We start from the raw sequence: 22,747 nt of genomic DNA, 5'->3' as shown, positions 1-22,747 counted from the left end.
TTTTATATTAGCTGCGTCCAAGAATTAGTTCCAAGAATTCTTCTGTTCGGTTTTTTAGGTGATCGATGCTAACACAAAAAACAACCACAACATCGATATAAATAAGGTTGTTATAGTTATATTTTATTATTATCATGGCATATTTGGTTACAATAAAAATGTGTCATGGTTATTTAAATTATTTTACATAAAAAATATATACCGGGGAGATTCAAATTTGAATTTAATTTTACGTCATTGAATCAAATGTCAATAACCTTGAAGATCGTCTATAAACGAAATTTGTAATTATACGAGGTGCATTCAAAATTGTTTAATTTAACTTATCATAAATAGTAGGGAATTTTAATAGTAGGAGTTTATTAGAAGAATTAAATGTTAAAAAAAAACAATTTATTTCAACGGTAACTGTTTTTAATTTATATTACGTCCACTAATATGTATAGTATCACATCTACGGCAGTACATTTTCATTTTTCCACTACAAATTCGCATTTACGTTTTTAGAAGATTACAGAAAGGAAAAATATTGAAAAAAACGAATAAGGTAACACCTAATAATAGTTAATCAGCCTTCCTAATGAAATTTTTCACGTTATTAATCACTTTTACTTTTTTTACAAGTTTCATATTTTTCTTCTTCTTTTTTTTCGCGTCGGTTTTCTCTTCATCGGCACTTGCTGATGTTCTATGGATATTTTCGAATGATGAAGCGTCCGGTAAACTTTTCGATTTCCGTAACCTTCCTTTCGGATCGACTAAATTCACTAAAGTTTTGCCTTTGAACCTGAAGGACACAAACTTTTAAATTAAAAAAAATGTGATAGATTAACAACATAAATCGATTCGGTATATATCAAAAAGACGTCCGAATCTAATTATTTGAACTTATATTGTCGATTACAACTTTTTAAATTTACCCTTTATAAACAATATTTTCATTGTAGTCTATAAATCGCCATAAAAACATTAAAAGATTCGCTTAGAGATGAAACTTTCTACTCACAATATTATTAGTTTATAAAGAACTAGGGAAAAATTGTTATTTAGGAACTTGTTGAAATGCAAGTAAAAGTTTCCATCTCTACAATAAAACTAATTTTTTACAGTTTTCTACCGTATCGCAGAGTAACTAATCTTTCGGGTTTGCAGATTAAAACCTAGATGGCGTAACTGTTGTACTTATATTTGTAATATATAACAATATAACACTAAGAGTAAGCTATACGTTATATAATAATTATTCCATGTATAATTTCACAATTGACAATAAAGTTTAAATCGAAATAATTGTAACCACAACTGTGGAAGCTATTCCTGTTTCTCGCGCGTTAGTAGGTGAAACCCTACAACGCCAAATTCACACCCTTCACGGTTACAACTGTAGTGTTACCAGCGGCGTGGGCAACCGCATCCATTTATGGTGACCTAATACCAAACATAAAGCCGGGCCTCCCTTATCCATAACACACACACCAACCCCCTAATAATCACCCTACACATTTCGACGATCGTCGGTATTGCATGTTTTTTGCGGTTTCCCTGCAGCCTGGCCATATGGCCGACAATAGGGAATAATACTCTATCCGCCCACCCCAAAATAGATTAGGAATAAAACAAAAGAACTCAAAAAAAATATAAAAAAAAACAAAAAGCACAAATAAACACATAATAATAGAACCGTTTTTACTTGCAAGCCTCACTCGTTTTCTTGGTCAAAAAACTCCGCTAGAAGCAGCTGGACAAACACATCCCAACAAAACCATAACAACCCCAACCTTGCAGAGGAAAAAATTCCTATATCAGGGCCGAATCAAACATACCTAAATTCCCCAAAAAAAATCCTCCTTATCCTTCCAAACTTTACACAACGAATCTCTCTCTCTCTCTATCTGAATATTGGAATGTCAGTCGAAAGAAAAAGAATAATTAAAAGGAAACTTTAAAAAGAAAGTAGGAAAAAGAATGAAGAAGAAACTTGAGGCGGACTTAGTTGTACAAAATGGAAGAATGCAGATCCTAATAGAGACCAATCAATGAATGGAAACCAACATGACAAAATTTCTGAATAAAAATAGGAAGAAGGAGAGCCCAAAAATTAGAGCCAGAGATTTCCGAAGAAAAGCAAATGGAAGACTGCTCCATGGAAGGTTAAGTAAAGTGGATTTATGAAAAAAAAACAGACTTCTAATCCATAACAGGCTTTCATTTCAAAGAAAACAGTTAACTGATGAGATTTCTTTTTTGCATTGGCTACTAAGAGCAGCAAAAGCTACAAAATTTTGTTTTAAAGACTCCACACGCCTTCCAATGTAATTTTACAAGAGGATTTATGAAAAAAAAACAGACTTCTAATCCATAACAGGCTTTCATTTCAAAGAAAACAGTTAACTGATGAGATATCTCTTTTGCATTGGCTACTAAGAGCAGCAAAAGCTACAAAATTTTGTTTTAAAGACTCCACACGCCTTCCAATTTGATTCTACAAGTTGATTCATAGAAGAAACATTCTTTCAGTACATAATAGGTTCCATTTCGAAGAAAACATTCAACTGATGAGCTACTTCTTTTGCATTAGTTCGTTGTTACTTTTAAAATTCACTCTTTAAAAATATTAACCTCAATTTTAAAAACAAATTTCTCATTTTTGTCGATAAAAACCTCAAAGATTCGTTTAGAGATGGAACTTTCCCTTCAAATCACTGCTAGTTAATAAATAACTAGAGAAGAACTGTTATTTATAAAGTTTTAGATTTGCATGTAGAAATACCCATCTCTATAATAAAATCTAGCTTTCTACAGTTTCCTGCATTACCGTAGAATAATTAACCTTTCGGTTTGCAGTTTGAAACATAGATGGCGTAATTTATAGACTTCTAGTTGTATCTTTGGAGTTTAGAGGTAGGTACCTCCACCCTCCTTAGTTGATTCGTAGTGTAAACAATTCATGTTGCAATTTTCGTTTATAATAAAGGCTCAAAACTACGTTATTATTAAATCAAACATTTTAAAATTTTTTCCTAGTTTTATCGTTGTAAACTAACTTTCAGAACGAAATGCAATATTTATTATGTTATACCCAATTTCAGACGATTTTGAATTTTCTTCGATATCTTTTTTTGATGTCCCACTGGATTTTCTTTCGTTATTTCTTTGATATTTTTTACATGTCGTACTTTTCTTCCTAAAAAATTATCGATAATATTTTTTCCCCCATCGAAACTATATTAAAACTTACGAATCTTTATAAGATTTTTTCTGATTATCAGTTAAACTCCTTCTCCCCCACGATAACGTCGTATCACCATTCCCAACCCCAAACCAAAGTTTATTTTTCAAAGTAAATAATTTCGCTTGTACTTCCGTAAGCTGTTTATCAATTTCGTTATTTTTTTTACCATGTTTTCTAAAAATTGCGAACATAAATGTGATACGGGGTGTAATCGAAATGTACTTTTCGCACTATACTCACATGGTTTGCTGTATTTTATTTCTTGATGGTGTCGTGAAGATGTGGTTCTTCAGAGCCTCGGTTGGGATGAGATCGAAGACAGATATCGATCTCTTCGTTCTCGATATTTCGTTTTCGGAATATTTTTGAATAGGCTGTAAAAAATCACTTATTTTGAACGATATTAAAAGAAATTTTCGATATAATTTCAAATAGGTTTTTATTACCTCGAATTCAATCACTATAATATCGTCTTCTTCCGGTAAATCTTTATTTTTCTAAGAAAATAAAAAATAAACGTTGAAATAAAAATGAAAAAATAAAGAAAAACGTCCGAAATTCTTAAAACAAACTCAATCAAAAGTAAATAAATGATTGTGATCATATTTTTTTGGTATCCAATTCTAAACATAGATAAAATTAATTCACACCTTCTTTTTCTTCGAATATTTTTTCTTCCGTTTCTTCTTAGATCTTTTTGTCTTCGTTTTCTCAGAATCTGATTCGCTATCATCACTTTCAGAATTAGTACTATCTTTATCTGATAGAGATAATTTTAAAATCGCTTTACAGATCTGAAAATAAACATCAAGACAAGGTTTTTTCAAAAAATAGAAATGGAACTATGCATTTTCAAATTTATTACGCCATAATTCAAAAGGACATTATATATTGATTTATCAAAAATAAGTTTCGCTGAAGTAAAGACTAGAATGAGCAATAACTTTTGCATTGGCTACTAAGTGCAGCAAAAGCTGCACAAAACACTTTTATACTTTCAGATCAAATTCTGCACCAAAAAAAACTAACTTTCAGTTCATAATAGACATCTATTTTAAATTATACAGTCAGCTCATGAGCTTATTCCTTTGTATTGGCTGCTAAGAGTAGCTAAGGCTACACAAATTGTTTCCAAAGACTTCCACACTTTCCTATCTAATTCTACGACTTGATTTACCAAAAAAAACAGACTTCCAGTTCGTAATAGACTTTTATTTCGAAAAATACAGTCAATTGTTGAGGTATCTCTTTTGCATTGGCTACTAAGAGCAGCAATAATTACACAAATTGTGTTCCAAAGACTTCCACACTTTCCTATCTAATTCTACGACTTGATTTACCAAAAAAAACAGACTTCCAGTTCGTAATAGACTTTTATTTCGAAAAATACAGTCAACTGTTGAGGTATCTCTTTTGCATTGGCTACTAAGAGCAGCAATAACTACACAAATTGTGTTCCAAAGACTTCCACACTTTCCTATCTAATTCTACGACTTGATTTACCAAAAAAACAGACTTCCGGTTCGTAATAGACTTTTATTTCGAAACATACAGTCAACTGTTGAGGTATCTCTTTTGCATTGGCTACTAAGAGCAGTAATAGCTACACAAATTGTGTTCCAAAGACTTTTACACTTTCCTATCCAATTCTACGACTTGATTTACCAAAAAAAACAGACTTCCAGTTCGTAATAGACTTTTATTTCGAAAAATACAGTCAATTGTTGAGGTATCTCTTTTGCATTGGCTACTAAGAGCAGCAATAACTACACAAATTGTGTTCCAAAGACTTCCACACTTTCCTATCTAATTCTACGACTTGATTTACCAAAAAAACAGACTTCCAGTTCGTAATAGACTTTTATTTCGAAAAATACAGTCAACTGTTGAGGTATCTCTTTTGCATTGGCTACTAAGAGCAGTAATAGCTACACAAATTGTGTTCCAAAGACTTTTACACTTTCCTATCCAATTCTACGACTTGATTTACCAAAAAAAACAGACTTCCAGTTCGTAATAGACTTTTATTTCGAAAAATACAGTCAATTGTTGAGGTATCTCTTTTGCATTGGCTACTAAGAGCAGCAATAACTACACAAATTGTGTTCCAAAGACTTCCACACTTTCCTATCTAATTCTACGACTTGATTTACCAAAAAAACAGACTTCCAGTTCGTAATAGACTTTTATTTCGAAAAATACAGTCAACTGTTGAGGTATCTCTTTTGCATTGGCTACTAAGAAAAGTAATAGCTACAAAAATTGTGTTCCAAAGACTTCCACACTCTCCTATCTAATTCTACGACTTGATTTACCAAAGAAACAGACTTCCAGTTCGTAATAGACTTTTATTTCGAAAAATACAGTCAACTGTTGAGGTATCTCTTTTGCATTGGCTACTAAGAGAAGTAATAACTACACAAATTGTGTTCCAAAGACTTTCACACTTTCCTATCTAATTCTACGACTTGATTTACCAAAAAAACGGACTTGACGTTTATAATAGACTTTTATTTTGAAAAATACAGTCAACTGTTGAGGTATCTCTTTTGCATTGGCTATTAAGTTTACCATTAGCTACAGAATTTTTATTTTTATTTCAACACTTTGCGCTATAATTTTGGTGTCCAATAACGAACTTTTTGATCCGCGTATTTCATAAAACGAACAAGCTATCTTGCATTGGCTACAAAAAAAAACATCCCGTAAACAACTTTTGTCCCAAAAAACAACCGAATTTATCGCAAATCATTAATGAAAATGTATGTAACTCATAATTGCGGTAATTTTTCTGAATTGCAATCAAAAAATTGATAAAAACTGAGAACATTTCTCGAAAAAACGATATTAACTTTGTTTTTTTTTTTAATACTAGAAAATAAAAATTTAAAAATAACAATTTACTGGTAACGGTTTTCTCGGAACAGTCGGACTTCTAGGAATATTTTGCTGCCCCGTTTTCCTTGAAGTTTTCGATCTGGATTTTTTCAAAAGTACCACGGGAGAACACGGCGGTACCGTAGGTAATTGAACATCCTCTTCGTAGTCGTAATCTCTACCGACCTCGTCACTGCTATTAGAAGTATCTCCATCATCACTGAAAGAAAAAAAAAATAAACCAAATGTCGCCCGCCGTCTGCTAAATACACTGGCGTTCAAAAAAAAAATATTTCATATCGAAAGTTTTGATTGATTTGAATATTTCGCATTTCCTACCTGGAGTAGTCACTAAGTTTAATATTCATGGGTTCCTCAGCGTTCGACCCTTCTTTAGTCAACCTTTCCACTATTTTCACCCTAAGTTTTTCCTAAAATAAAACGCGTTTTCAGTCGAAAAACAATTTATTAAGAAAACCATATCGATTCCAATACTTTCAAGAGAATCAAAATATATACGATACAAGCAAAAACTTTAATGAGATTACTGGTGAGACTAGAAGTACTAGATGTACTAGAAAAGCTGGTAGAAGTACTCGGTGTCGTTGGTACCTTTTTCGGATCTTCGTCGTAAAAATCTAACAGAGTTTGACAGAAAGTTTTGCCCATTTGTTCGAAATCTTGTATACTGAAATGGGTATCGGCTCTGGCGCCCAAAGTCGAACCCGCCAGAGAAGTTTCTAATGTATAACTGTTCGCTATTCCCATCATCCACATCACCACTCTACCGGTACCTTCTTTATTCTTTTGTATTTTAAATTTACAACTTTCGAAACAAAACTAAAACAAATAGAATAATACTTCAACGAAAAATAACTTTACAATCTTATTTCGAACTATTGACAACATCGCATTTTTTTCCCGCCTCTCCTTCCCGGCTGATTTCATAAACGCAGACATGAAAAGTGTTATTGCCGATTTTATAAATTAACAACATTTATAAAAAAAAACACTGCATTCATAGAACGCTGTAAAAATAAACACGATTTTGATTTTGCTATTTGCTAGATAGTTAAAACACCGTACATTCACCGCCTTGTAACTCAAAAAATATTCAGAATATGAAAAAATGTGATTGACCTTGCTTTATACTATAAAGAGTTGGAACTCGGTACGTTCATCGCCTTGTATCTTAATAATTATTCAACATATGAAAAAATGTTTCTAACAAAAGTCGTAGGAAATTTTATCCTCTACAAAATGTATAATAAGTATAAATAACATTGAAGCTACAGGTAACGATATATTTGCATCGAAACCAAAAGAAACGTCATAAGATATTAAATTCGAAAACTTTCTAAACTAACAGTAAAAAAAACACCCTGTATCAATAAAATCCTATAGAAATTATGTTTTATTCTTTGATAATGCTTAGAACGAACTACCAGTGAAGAAAAAAATATTTTTACACGTTATTTTTCCAAAAAATACGACAAAACGATTGACCTTGCTTTATACTATAAAGAGTTGGAACTCGGTACGTTCATCGCCTTCTATCTCAATAATTATTCAACATATGAAAAAATGTTCCAAACAAAAGTTGTAGGAAATTTTATCCTCTACAAAATTTATAATAAGTATAAATAACATTGAAGCTACAGGTAACGATATATTTGCATCGAAACCAAAAGAAACGTCATAAGATATTAAATTCGAAAACTTGCTAAACTAACAGTAAAAAAAACACCCTGTATCAATAAAATCCTATAGAAATTATGTTTTATTCTTTGATAATGCTTAGAACGAACTACCAGTGAAGAAAAAAATATTTTTACACGTTAGTTTTCCAAAAAATACGACAAAACGATTGACCTTGCTTTATACTATAAAGAGTTGGAACTCGGTACGTTCATCGCCTTGTATCTTAATAATTATTCAACATATGAAAAAATGTTTCTAACAAAAGTTGTAGGAAATTTTATCCTCTACAAAATTTATAATAAGTATAAATAACATTGAAGCTACAGGTAACGATATATTTGCATCGAAACCAAAAGAAACGTCATAAGATATTAAATTCGAAAACTTGCTAAACTAACAGTAAAAAAAAACACCCTGTATCAATAAAATCCTATAGAAATTATGTTTTATTCTTTGATAATGCTTAGAACGAACTACCAGTGAAGAAAAAAATATTTTTACACGTTATTTTTCCAAAAAATACGACAAAACGATTGACCTTGCTTTATACTATAAAGAGTTGGAACTCGGTACGTTCATCGCCTTCTATCTCAATAATTATTCAACATATGAAAAAATGTTCCAAACAAAAGTTGTAGGAAATTTTATCCTCTACAAAATTTATAATAAGTATAAATAACATTGAAGCTACAGGTAACGATATATTTGCATCGAAACCAAAAGAAACGTCATAAGATATTAAATTCGAAAACTTGCTAAACTAACAGTAAAAAAAACACCCTGTATCAATAAAATCCTATAGAAATTATGTTTTATTCTTTGATAATGCTTAGAACGAACTACCAGTGAAGAAAAAAATATTTTTACACGTTAGTTTTCCAAAAAATACGACAAAACGATTGACCTTGCTTTATACTATAAAGAGTTGGAACTCGGTACGTTCATCGCCTTGTATCTTAATAATTATTCAACATATGAAAAAATGTTTCTAACAAAAGTTGTAGGAAATTTTATCCTCTACAAAATTTATAATAAGTATAAATAACATTGAAGCTACAGGTAACGATATATTTGCATCGAAACCAAAAGAAACGTCATAAGATATTAAATTCGAAAACTTGCTAAACTAACAGTAAAAAAAAACACCCTGTATCAATAAAATCCTATAGAAATTATGTTTTATTCTTTGATAATGCTTAGAACGAACTACCAGTGAAGAAAAAAATATTTTTACACGTTAGTTTTCCAAAAAATACGACAAAACGATTGACCTTGCTTTATACTATAAAGAGTTGGAACTCCGTACGTTCATCGCCTTCTATCTCAATAATTATTCAACATATGAAAAAATGTTCCAAACAAAAGTTGTAGGAAATTTTATCCTCTACAAAATTTATAATAAGTATAAATAACATTGAAGCTACAGGTAACGATATATTTGCATCGAAACCAAAAGAAACGTCATAAGATATTAAATTCGAAAACTTGCTAAACTAACAGTAAAAAAAACACCCTGTATCAATAAAATCCTATAGAAATTATGTTTTATTCTTTGATAATGCTTAGAACGAACTACCAGTGAAGAAAAAAATATTTTTACACGTTAGTTTTCCAAAAAATACGACAAAACGATTGACCTTGCTTTATACTATAAAGAGTTGGAACTCGGTACGTTCATCGCCTTCTATCTCAATAATTATTCAACATATGAAAAAATGTTCCAAACAAAAGTTGTAGGAAATTTTATCCTCTACAAAATGTATAATAAGTATAAATAACATTGAAGCTACAGGTAACGATATATTTGCATCGAAACCAAAAGAAACGTCATAAGATATTAAATTCGAAAACTTTCTAAACTAACAGTAAAAAAAAACACCCTGTATCAATAAAATCCTATAGAAATTATGTTTTATTCTTTGATAATGCTTAGAACGAACTACCAGTGAAGAAAAAAATATTTTTACACGTTATTTTTCCAAAAAATACGACAAAACGATTGACCTTGCTTTATACTATAAAGAGTTGGAACTCGGTACGTTCACCGCCTTGTAACTCAAAAAATATTCAGAATATGAAAAAATGTTTCAAACAAAAGTTGTAGGAAATTTTATCCTCTACAAAATGTATAATAAGTATAAATAACATTGAAGCTACAGGTAACGATATATTTGCATCGAAACCAAAAGAAACGTCATAAGATATTAAATTCGAAAACTTGCTAAACTAACAGTAAAAAAAAACACCCTGTATCAATAAAATCCTATAGAAATTATGTCTTATTCTTTGATAATGCTTAGAACGAACTACCAGTGAAGAAAAAAATATTTTTACACGTTAGTTTTCCAAAAAATACGACAAAACGATTGACCTTGCTTTATACTATAAAGAGTTGGAACTCGGTACGTTCATCGCCTTCTATCTCAATAATTATTCAACATATGAAAAAATGTTCCAAACAAAAGTTGTAGGAAATTTTATCCTCTACAAAATTTATAATAAGTATAAATAACATTGAAGCTACAGGTAACGATATATTTGCATCGAAACCAAAAGAAACGTCATAAGATATTAAATTCGAAAACTTGCTAAACTAACAGTAAAAAAAACACCCTGTATCAATAAAATCCTATAGAAATTATGTTTTATTCTTTGATAATGCTTAGAACGAACTACCAGTGAAGAAAAAAATATTTTTACACGTTAGTTTTCCAAAAAATACGACAAAACGATTGACCTTGCTTTATACTATAAAGAGTTGGAACTCGGTACGTTCATCGCCTTCTATCTCAATAATTATTCAACATATGAAAAAATGTTCCAAACAAAAGTTGTAGGAAATTTTATCCTCTACAAAATGTATAATAAGTATAAATAACATTGAAGCTACAGGTAACGATATATTTGCATCGAAACCAAAAGAAACGTCATAAGATATTAAATTCGAAAACTTTCTAAACTAACAGTAAAAAAAAACACCCTGTATCAATAAAATCCTATAGAAATTATGTTTTATTCTTTGATAATGCTTAGAACGAACTACCAGTGAAGAAAAAAATATTTTTACACGTTATTTTTCCAAAAAATACGACAAAACGATTGACCTTGCTTTATACTATAAAGAGTTGGAACTCGGTACGTTCACCGCCTTGTAACTCAAAAAATATTCAGAATATGAAAAAATGTTTCAAACAAAAGTTGTAGGAAATTTTATCCTCTACAAAATGTATAATAAGTATAAATAACATTGAAGCTACAGGTAACGATATATTTGCATCGAAACCAAAAGAAACGTCATAAGATATTAAATTCGAAAACTTGCTAAACTAACAGTAAAAAAAAACACCCTGTATCAATAAAATCCTATAGAAATTATGTCTTATTCTTTGATAATGCTTAGAACGAACTACCAGTGAAGAAAAAAATATTTTTACACGTTAGTTTTCCAAAAAATACGACAAAACGATTGACCTTGCTTTATACTATAAAGAGTTGGAACTCGGTACGTTCATCGCCTTCTATCTCAATAATTATTCAACATATGAAAAAATGTTCCAAACAAAAGTTGTAGGAAATTTTATCCTCTACAAAATTTATAATAAGTATAAATAACATTGAAGCTACAGGTAACGATATATTTGCATCGAAACCAAAAGAAACGTCATAAGATATTAAATTCGAAAACTTGCTAAACTAACAGTAAAAAAAACACCCTGTATCAATAAAATCCTATAGAAATTATGTTTTATTCTTTGATAATGCTTAGAACGAACTACCAGTGAAGAAAAAAATATTTTTACACGTTAGTTTTCCAAAAAATACGACAAAACGATTGACCTTGCTTTATACTATAAAGAGTTGGAACTCGGTACGTTCATCGCCTTGTATCTTAATAATTATTCAACATATGAAAAAATGTTTCTAACAAAAGTTGTAGGAAATTTTATCCTCTACAAAATTTATAATAAGTATAAATAACATTGAAGCTACAGGTAACGATATATTTGCATCGAAACCAAAAGAAACGTCATAAGATATTAAATTCGAAAACTTGCTAAACTAACAGTAAAAAAAAACACCCTGTATCAATAAAATCCTATAGAAATTATGTTTTATTCTTTGATAATGCTTAGAACGAACTACCAGTGAAGAAAAAAATATTTTTACACGTTAGTTTTCCAAAAAATACGACAAAACGATTGACCTTGCTTTATACTATAAAGAGTTGGAACTCGGTACGTTCACCGCCTTGTAACTCAAAAAATATTCAGAATATGAAAAAATGTTTCAAACAAAAGTTGTAGGAAATTTTATCCTCTACAAAATGTATAATAAGTATAAATAACATTGAAGCTACAGGTAACGATATATTTGCATCGAAACCAAAAGAAACGTCATAAGATATTAAATTCGAAAACTTGCTAAACTAACAGTAAAAAAAAACACCCTGTATCAATAAAATCCTATAGAAATTATGTCTTATTCTTTGATAATGCTTAGAACGAACTACCAGTGAAGAAAAAAATATTTTTACACGTTAGTTTTCCAAAAAATACGACAAAACGATTGACCTTGCTTTATACTATAAAGAGTTGGAACTCGGTACGTTCATCGCCTTCTATCTCAATAATTATTCAACATATGAAAAAATGTTCCAAACAAAAGTTGTAGGAAATTTTATCCTCTACAAAATTTATAATAAGTATAAATAACATTGAAGCTACAGGTAACGATATATTTGCATCGAAACCAAAAGAAACGTCATAAGATATTAAATTCGAAAACTTGCTAAACTAACAGTAAAAAAAACACCCTGTATCAATAAAATCCTATAGAAATTATGTTTTATTCTTTGATAATGCTTAGAACGAACTACCAGTGAAGAAAAAAATATTTTTACACGTTAGTTTTCCAAAAAATACGACAAAACGATTGACCTTGCTTTATACTATAAAGAGTTGGAACTCGGTACGTTCATCGCCTTGTATCTTAATAATTATTCAACATATGAAAAAATGTTTCTAACAAAAGTTGTAGGAAATTTTATCCTCTACAAAATTTATAATAAGTATAAATAACATTGAAGCTACAGGTAACGATATATTTGCATCGAAACCAAAAGAAACGTCATAAGATATTAAATTCGAAAACTTGCTAAACTAACAGTAAAAAAAAACACCCTGTATCAATAAAATCCTATAGAAATTATGTTTTATTCTTTGATAATGCTTAGAACGAACTACCAGTGAAGAAAAAAATATTTTTACACGTTAGTTTTCCAAAAAATACGACAAAACGATTGACCTTGCTTTATACTATAAAGAGTTGGAACTCGGTACGTTCATCGCCTTCTATCTCAATAATTATTCAACATATGAAAAAATGTTCCAAACAAAAGTTGTAGGAAATTTTATCCTCTACAAAATTTATAATAAGTATAAATAACATTGAAGCTACAGGTAACGATATATTTGCATCGAAACCAAAAGAAACGTCATAAGATATTAAATTCGAAAACTTGCTAAACTAACAGTAAAAAAAACACCCTGTATCAATAAAATCCTATAGAAATTATGTTTTATTCTTTGATAATGCTTAGAACGAACTACCAGTGAAGAAAAAAATATTTTTACACGTTAGTTTTCCAAAAAATACGACAAAACGATTGACCTTGCTTTATACTATAAAGAGTTGGAACTCGGTACGTTCATCGCCTTCTATCTCAATAATTATTCAACATATGAAAAAATGTTCCAAACAAAAGTTGTAGGAAATTTTATCCTCTACAAAATGTATAATAAGTATAAATAACATTGAAGCTACAGGTAACGATATATTTGCATCGAAACCAAAAGAAACGTCATAAGATATTAAATTCGAAAACTTTCTAAACTAACAGTAAAAAAAAACACCCTGTATCAATAAAATCCTATAGAAATTATGTTTTATTCTTTGATAATGCTTAGAACGAACTACCAGTGAAGAAAAAAATATTTTTACACGTTATTTTTCCAAAAAATACGACAAAACGATTGACCTTGCTTTATACTATAAAGAGTTGGAACTCGGTACGTTCACCGCCTTGTAACTCAAAAAATATTCAGAATATGAAAAAATGTTTCAAACAAAAGTTGTAGGAAATTTTATCCTCTACAAAATGTATAATAAGTATAAATAACATTGAAGCTACAGGTAACGATATATTTGCATCGAAACCAAAAGAAACGTCATAAGATATTAAATTCGAAAACTTGCTAAACTAACAGTAAAAAAAAACACCCTGTATCAATAAAATCCTATAGAAATTATGTCTTATTCTTTGATAATGCTTAGAACGAACTACCAGTGAAGAAAAAAATATTTTTACACGTTAGTTTTCCAAAAAATACGACAAAACGATTGACCTTGCTTTATACTATAAAGAGTTGGAACTCGGTACGTTCATCGCCTTCTATCTCAATAATTATTCAACATATGAAAAAATGTTCCAAACAAAAGTTGTAGGAAATTTTATCCTCTACAAAATTTATAATAAGTATAAATAACATTGAAGCTACAGGTAACGATATATTTGCATCGAAACCAAAAGAAACGTCATAAGATATTAAATTCGAAAACTTGCTAAACTAACAGTAAAAAAAACACCCTGTATCAATAAAATCCTATAGAAATTATGTTTTATTCTTTGATAATGCTTAGAACGAACTACCAGTGAAGAAAAAAATATTTTTACACGTTATTTTTCCAAAAAATACGACAAAACGATTGACCTTGCTTTATACTATAAAGAGTTGGAACTCGGTACGTTCATCGCCTTCTATCTCAATAATTATTCAACATATGAAAAAATGTTCCAAACAAAAGTTGTAGGAAATTTTATCCTCTACAAAATTTATAATAAGTATAAATAACATTGAAGCTACAGGTAACGATATATTTGCATCGAAACCAAAAGAAACGTCATAAGATATTAAATTCGAAAACTTGCTAAACTAACAGTAAAAAAAACACCCTGTATCAATAAAATCCTATAGAAATTATGTTTTATTCTTTGATAAAGCTTAGAACGAACTACCAGTGAAGAAAAAAATATTTTTACACGTTATTTTTTTTAAAAAAGGGGACAAAACGGTTGACCTTGCTTTATACTATAAAGAGTTGGAACTTCGTACCTTGCATCTCAAAAATTATTCAATGTATGAAAAAATATTTCAAACAAAAGTTGTAGGGAATTTTATTCTCTACAAAATTTATAATAAGAATAAATAACATTAAAGCCAAAGGAAACGAGATATTTGCTACGAAACAAAAATAATTCTCATTCAGTGTAAAAAAATCGATATAAGCTAGATCAGGGCTATAGAGTCAAGGATAAAGGCAATGTTTCCTTGAAACGGCTGCTGTACTGCATCGTGGAACTAATTTTTGTATCCATCTATCGCCTGTGAATAAAACTAATGTATGACAGACGTATTAAACCCTTCGCTGTCGCCCAAACGCTCATGGGAAGACAGAAATTACTTGAGATGCAAAAAAATCACTAGACGCAAGATAAGAGCTGTAAAGTGGAAAATCAAAGCCAAATTCCGTTCAAAAAGCTGCTGTACTGTATCGTGGAATCACATTTTGGATCCCCCTATCGCCTGTAAATGGAACTAAACTATGACAGATGCCTTCATCTCTTCGTTGTCAAAACGTTCATCGGAGAATGTAAATTTTTTAGGATGCAAAAAAATCGCTTAAAACATCGAGAAAGTTCGACAGAAATAGCAATATAAACAATACTTCACGTACACTAACAATTTAAATTATTACACTTCCCGATTCTTGATATTTGCATAGATTTTTGGTTTATACCCGGCTCGAAGGACCAAACTGTATAATTGTAATAGCTTTTATGATAGTAGTAAATAGAGGTGTGAATAGAAAATTTTGTGTACTCACCTTATCGGCAGCGTTTTTATGTAACATCAAAGGAAAAACTTGTTCGTGCAATTTTTTCTCACTTCCTCGTCTATTTTCACAACCGTATATGAAAATATTGTGTTTTCTAGAATGAGCGTGTAGATCGCAGTACATAGCTACACCACATTCTTCCAAAAGTCTAAAACATACGACGTTAGCAATTTTTTTTAATAAATTCTACAATTATATAGAGGGTGTCTCATAAATAATGTCGGTTTTTAATGTTCACAATAATGCCGTGTAGATACATTATGTATAACATGCTTGGGTGCCAGATCTAGTCAAATGCCTTCCTCGCGTCCAGGAATACATCGTTTCCTTTTCGAGTTCGATGTTTGTCACGACTATAGATTTCCCGCGCAGTAGAATCATCTGCCCGGAATCCAAACTGATGAGATTCGATCCAATCTCTTGTGTTTCAATAGAAGCCTTACAAACCTTAGAAGCCTTACGAATTTTAAGATGATTGGTAGTAGACCTTATTTTGCACTTCTAAGTTGTTCTGCCCAGTGGTTTTATCTTAAGACAGCTTCTCGTGGACTCAATATATACCTCCTAGTTTCTTCTGGTGTTATTTTGTCGAAGATACCTCGTAGCTTGGCGAATTATCCATTTAAGAAAAGGAAATGTCATTGGCGAGGTACCTCCAGTATCCACCAGGTGTAGATAAACGTTGACGTTTTTTGATCTGTCATAATAGAAGAAATCATTGTCACAAATCACAATTTCTTTGTTTTGACAACACGTTCACCATTACAAATGTCAAACTTCATTAGTTAGATTTGACATATTCACATCGGTGTTGCCGTATCTAAAAACTGAAGTATGAAAATTCGTATTTTGTTAGTTCTACATGTTTTTTTATAGATGGCTGTAGCAGGTGTTTGTCTTTTATGTTATATAGATTATCTCACATTAAAAACCCGACGTTATGAGACACCCACACCATTTGGTGGTTTTACCTTCGAATCATCAACTTGGTATACCAAATGGAAGGATAAGCGTCTCTTATGACAGTTCTGTATTGTCTGTTTAGATCTTTGGCAGATAAAGAACACCGATTGTTTCCAACTATAACACCGTCCGGATTCAACATTGGCACTATTTTGAAAATAAATTTGTCTCTTAATTCTTTAGCCGAGCTGCAATCGCTCGAAAGAAAATCCATTATGCCTTTCATGATCCACGAAGATGGAGTTTCTCCAGGATGAACTCGGGCCGATATAACTATGGCCCTCTTTTTCTAACAACCAGAAAACCATAAATAAAATCAAACTATTTTCGAAAAAATCAAATACCTTAGGTGGTTCTCCGGGTACTGACGACGATGTGATGGTAACATATTGAACATTGTTGCCAGCTAAAGTTTTACATAAAAGTCTGATTGTTGTGAATGTGGATTTGACTGGATGCGTAGATAAATCCAGCAGGTAATCCTGGAGATCCGAATAAGTGTAAGGGTAGCTTTGTGCCAAATAAACTTCGTCGTCGTCGTGCGGAAATTTAACGGTAAAAGTTAAGGTGTATGTCATTTGTTGATCGGGATCGTCGACACTTCTAGAAATATTCGTATTTACCAAAATGGACGCTTGGAAAACGAATAAAACCGCGAGGACAGAATGATACGAAGCGGGATGAAAGAAGGCGAGGATGGAGGGGAAACGACAAGCAATTCGGCAATTTTACTTACACATTATCGTTGCAGAAATATGATATGTTTTGCCCACATCTTCTCCATCCTATACAATGTAATTGAGAGTCTTTTTTAGAGTACATCAACGGTTTCATACCCTCATTATATAAACTATTTTCTTTCGAACAATTCGTTATGGAAAATCTGAGAAAAGTAAATTTCTTTTTGTATGGACGCACTTTACCACGTTTGGAGCGTATGAACGGACTATATCAGCCCTAAATTATAACCTACTCTTCAAATTTTAAGAATTAGAAATACTGTTTGTAAATGTATGAACGGACTATACTAAATTTAATTTCCATCAGAATCACAAACTTCTTTACGTATGAACAGACTATATCACCCTTAATTTTTAATATACTGGTCAGATTTTAAGAATCCAGTTTGTGAATGTATAAACGTATCATAATTTATAATAAACTTTCCACATTTTCAGAGTCATCAAGTCTTAAATGTATGAACGGACTATATGAGGCTTAATTTTCAATGTTCTGTTCAGATTTGAGGACTGGAAATACAGTTTGAGAATGTATGAACGGAGTATACTAAATTCAATTTCCAACAGAATCACAAACTTCTTTCCTATATCACCTTTAATTATCAATATACTGTTCAGATTTGAAACATGGAAATTTTATTTTTATTTTATTTTATTTTTTTTTATATATATATATATATATTTTATAATATATGAACGGACTATGCTAAATGTAATTTCAATTAATCTTTCGACTTTTCCAGAATTTTGAAATATTTTCCGTATGAACGGACTTCATTTTTGATATATAGTTCAGATTTGAACAATCAAAAAACAATTTGTGAATGTATGAATGGACTATGTTAAATTTAATTTCCATTTATCTTTCGACTTTTCCAGAATCACAAAGTTTTTTACGTATGAACGGACTATATCAGCCTTAATTTTTAATATTCTGTTCAGATTTGCAAAATCAGAAATACAGTTTGTGAATGTATGAATGGACTATGTTAAATTTAATTTCCATTTATCTTTCGACTTTTCCAGAATCACAAAGTTTTTTACGTATGAACGGACTATATCAGCCTTAATTTTTAATATTCTGTTCAGATTTGCAAAATCAGAAATACAGTTTGTGAATGTATGAATGGACTATGTTAAATTCAATTTCCATTTATCTTCCGACATTTCCAGAATCACAAAGTTTTTTACGTATGAACGAACTATATCAGCCTTAATTTTTAATATTCTGTTCAGATTTGCAAAATCAGAAATACAGTTTGTGAATGTATGAATGGACTATGTTAAATTCAATTTCCATTTATCTTCCGACATTTCCAGAATCACAAAGTTTTTTACGTATGAACGGACTATATCAGCCTTAATTTTTAATATTCTGTTCAGATTTGCAAAATCAGAAATACAGTTTGTGAATGTATGAATGGACTATGTTAAATTCAATTTCCATTTATCTTCCGACATTTCCAGAATCACAAAGTTTTTTACGTATGAACGGACTATATCAGCCTTAATTTTTAATATTCTGTTCAGATTTGCAAAATCAGAAATACAGTTTGTGAATGTATGAATGGACTATGTTAAATTCAATTTCCATTTATCTTCCGACATTTCCAGAATCACAAAGTTTTTTACGTATGAACGGACTATATCAGCCTTAATTTTTAATATTCTGTTCAGATTTGCAAAATCAGAAATACAGTTTGTGAATGTATGAATGGACTATGTTAAATTCAATTTCCATTTATCTTCCGACATTTCCAGAATCACATTTTTTTACATATGAACAGATTATATCAGCCTTAATTTTTAATATTCTGTTCAGATTTGCAAAATCTGAAATGCAATTTGTGAATGTATGAATGGACTATGTTAAATTCAATTTCCATTTATCTTTCGACATTTCCAGAATCACAAAGTTTTTTACGTATGAACGGACTATATCAGCCTTAATTTTTAATATTCTGTTCAGATTTGAAAAATCTGAAATGCAATTTGTGAATGTATGAACGGACCATAATTTCTATTAAACTTTAGATCATGAAGTATAAAGTGTATGAATGGATTATATCACACATAGTAGAGTTAATTTCCAATATTTCGACAAATATGGATATTTCAATTGTATAAACAGACTATATTAAACTAAGATTTTGATATACTATTCACATTTCAAAAATTATTGAGTTTTTGATTGTACGAACGGACTATACCAGAGAAATTTACCACGATCTAATACCGGCAACACGTAACGCTTATATTCGCAATCCTAACCAACTTCAGGGCACACGTTGCTCCCAACGACTCTTTCAACACGGACTATACCAGACTTAAATTTTGATATGTTAAAATTTTTATAACGTATACAATTTTTACCTTAATTATAAGATATTTTTGAAAATTTTTGTTTTACTAATGTTATAACCTGGAACCGGCAACACAGAACATGTGTATACGAAATCGCAGCCAACTTCATGCATATGACTGACATTACAACGCAGCCATGTTGTCTATTACTTCCGAAAATGTAATAAAATATTTTAATGATAGACTTACCTGTATAAAAATCCCTTTTTAACATTGCTGACTTTGAAATAAAACCATTGCATGTGTCTATTAGTATAAAAGTCGGATCTAAGTTGTAATTCGTAATAATTTGGCGTTATCATGATGGCTTTTGCCAAATTACCAGATTCGAATCTCGATTCGAACTTCAACGTATCTTCGTCCGGGTAAAGATTCGAAGGCAAAATAAATTTATTTCCACCTACGCTAGATCGGCTAAACTGTAACGTGGGAAAACTTAAACATCAATAAAATCGAAGAAATTGACGAAATTGATTTATAATATAATCTCTTACCTACAATTTTTATTTCAAAATGAGAAAATTGAAATCTTACATAATTGACGGCACTGAGCGGTGTGTATTGAAAAACAACTTTTCCACATTCCTCACCGGACGGTTTCGGTTGGCATTCGTTACCAGTGGGAACGTAATAAGGTTCGTAACTTGGCGGTGAGTCTATTATATGTTTTACTCGTTCTTCCAAAACCTAAAGTTTAATTTCAGTATCACCCCCGTATACTAATGACATGTATAGAACATAGATAAATTATATAAATAATTTAAATACACAATTATAATTATTGGATTGAAAGTTATTTACCTGACATTCTGTTGGCCATCTAGGTGGTTGAACGTCGAAAGGCACTTCTTTATTATTTGGAAACCATTCTTTTGAGGGCGATTCTCTAATTTTGAATCGTAGGTCTTCTTCTTCGCCGTTCGTTTTTATAATGAAATTCGCGAAGTAACTTGTTGAATTTGTGGGTTTCAAAGGAAAAAGTGTTGCTTGAAGTGTTTGAACGCTAGTTTCGCTTTCTATACAAAAAAAATAACGAGCAATAATAACAAGCAAAATTAGGTATGTAAATAAAACAAAAACCATAGATAGAATTAGGCACGTCTTCAGCGCGTGCCTTTTGAATGTCTAACTTTAATGAAGGTCACTATATTTTTATTTTGGCTCTCGTGTACTCCCTATTTTTTTTTTATCTATTCTTCAATCACGACAATAAATTCGTTATGTCAAATATTTAAATCTAAACAAAACGAAAGAACAGATTTCGAGTTTAGGATTCATCGACAAACTTAAGGATGAATAGACGTACATTATATGGAAAATCATTTATATAATATCAATAAATAACAAACGTTACGATGGGTTGCATATATATTTGCAGTTATACTACAGAAATAAATAAATAGTGAATTATATATTTCGTAAATTTGGAAATAATAATTTAATAAAGATAATTTTTCAAAATAGATGCACAGAATGGGTCATAACTAAAAATAGATTAGCACAAAACTTTTCTACTTTATTTCGATAATCTATCGATGAAATCTGTTAATTAAACGTCCTACCTTGATTAGTGCAGCCATTATTTTCGCTTTCCAGGTCCATAGTTCGAACTACCACTGAAAATTAACCTCATTTCATTACTTTTTTCCGAGTATTTTTCTAAGTTCGACGTTTTGGGCAACACCTAAATTTGATTATGTCCAATTCGTATTACCATGGAAATATAAGAAATGTAGAATCGATACTAGTAAAACTTGCACAATGAATTGAGCTTTCCCTTTCCATATAAAATTCTACAATAACAAAAAATACCTATTGGAAGGGTCTTCTGTTAATTTGGTGCATCTAAAAGTGATTTTTGATCTTGTAAAGTGACATTTTACATCAATAATTTGAAGAATGAACGTGTCATAATATTTCACTTGCAATATTCGGTATAGCCAGAGTTCATTGACCTCTATGATTTTTATCTCAAAGGTTCGTGTTTATCTTGGAGTAAATCTTCAAGAAAGGGAAAAGCTTCTTTGCAATTTGTCGGGTAATATGCTTGATTTAAATGATATTATAATGGAATGACAACTTATGCCAAAAATATATTATTTATTTAATTTTTGATGCTTAGGTTATAGCCAATTCGATTAAGCATTACTATTCATTTATTTATACGTTTATTATTGACCAATCGATAATGAGAGATTGAACACAAATAATATAGAATAGTAAATGGGTTATCCTATTTTATCAGAAAGATAATGATTGGAATGGGAAGCTTTGAACTTAACCGATATTTCTGTTTACCCTGTATGTTTTGTTTTGATGAATAGATTAAAAAAATATTATAATGATCTACAGTTGCTATATCACGTCAAATAATAGTAGCAGTGGGCAGAACTAAAATTAATATGATGAGAATATATATGACATTAGCAAAAACTAGTTTTTGACTCGAGTACACTATAAAAATAAAATAATTTAATAAATATTCGTTTTCTCAAATTTAAATATTGGAAACAATCTCTCTAGTAACAATAAAAAAAATACGAAACTTTTGTTTACTCACAGATCAATTCCCGCCAACGAAATTTGATTTATTTTGGTGCCAATAACAGAAAGAAAAATTTGACAGTACTTCTGAATAACTTTACACACTTGTAGTTGAATTCACAATACATTTGAGCGTATGACGAGAAAATCCATAAATCTCGAAATTTTACTTGGCATTGCTAGCTTTGGAAAAGTTCCAGATAAAAACAAAATCTTTTGAAACAACTGGTCCATGATAATCTTTTTGGAATAATTATGTTTCTATTTATAATTTTTATTATGAATGCAAACGATATTTCATTTTTTTTAATTAGGTAAAGTTTTTTCATCATTTATTTAAGCTTATATTTAGTTATAAATAAAATAGATA

General features: G+C 30.4%; 1 protein-coding gene across 9 annotated transcripts; it reads right to left on the bottom strand.

The window, feature by feature from the left end:
• Positions 1-392: 392 nt before the first annotated feature.
• Positions 393-22,484, bottom strand: LOC130447362 (cytosolic carboxypeptidase Nna1-like). Of its 9 annotated transcripts, none has more exons than XM_056784141.1 (18): positions 22,394-22,467; positions 21,396-21,626; positions 20,635-20,849; positions 20,368-20,520; positions 20,023-20,252; positions 17,466-17,612; positions 17,074-17,332; positions 16,738-17,018; positions 15,755-15,914; positions 6,722-6,949; positions 6,449-6,540; positions 6,137-6,329; positions 3,883-4,026; positions 3,679-3,729; positions 3,473-3,606; positions 3,239-3,406; positions 3,080-3,184; positions 393-787 (listed from the first exon to the last, which is right to left on the bottom strand). In XM_056784141.1, exons 2-18 carry the CDS (start codon positions 21,433-21,435, stop codon positions 565-567), a joined length of 2,823 nt encoding a protein of 940 aa, XP_056640119.1. In that variant the 5' UTR covers positions 21,436-21,626; positions 22,394-22,467; the 3' UTR covers positions 393-564. The 9 variants fall into 9 exon arrangements, with proteins under 9 accessions (XP_056640119.1, XP_056640120.1, XP_056640117.1 ...); XM_056784142.1 differs by having other exon boundaries at positions 17,074-17,329; XM_056784139.1 differs by having other exon boundaries at positions 3,473-3,729; positions 22,394-22,484.
• Between the last annotated feature and the right edge of the window lie 263 nt (positions 22,485-22,747).

The sequence above is a fragment of the Diorhabda sublineata genome, chromosome 8 (genome assembly GCF_026230105.1).
Source record: "Diorhabda sublineata isolate icDioSubl1.1 chromosome 8, icDioSubl1.1, whole genome shotgun sequence".
Taxonomy (NCBI): domain Eukaryota; kingdom Metazoa; phylum Arthropoda; class Insecta; order Coleoptera; family Chrysomelidae; genus Diorhabda; species Diorhabda sublineata.
Note: the sequence above shows the minus strand (reverse complement) of the source record. Positions and strands in the feature narration are given on the sequence as shown.

Excerpts from the sequence above, each read along its gene's own strand:
- LOC130447362 (XM_056784139.1), bottom strand. The coding sequence starts at position 21,435 with ATGGACCTGGAAAGCGAAAATAATGGCTGCACTAATCAAG. Across the intron at positions 20,850-21,395 it reads TAATGGCTGCACTAATCAAG|AAAGCGAAACTAGCGTTCAA; the intron begins GTAGGACGTTTA and ends TTTTTTGTATAG. Across the intron at positions 17,613-20,022 it reads AAAAAGGGATTTTTATACAG|ATTTTCCATAACGAATTGTT; the intron begins GTAAGTCTATCA and ends TACTTTTCTCAG.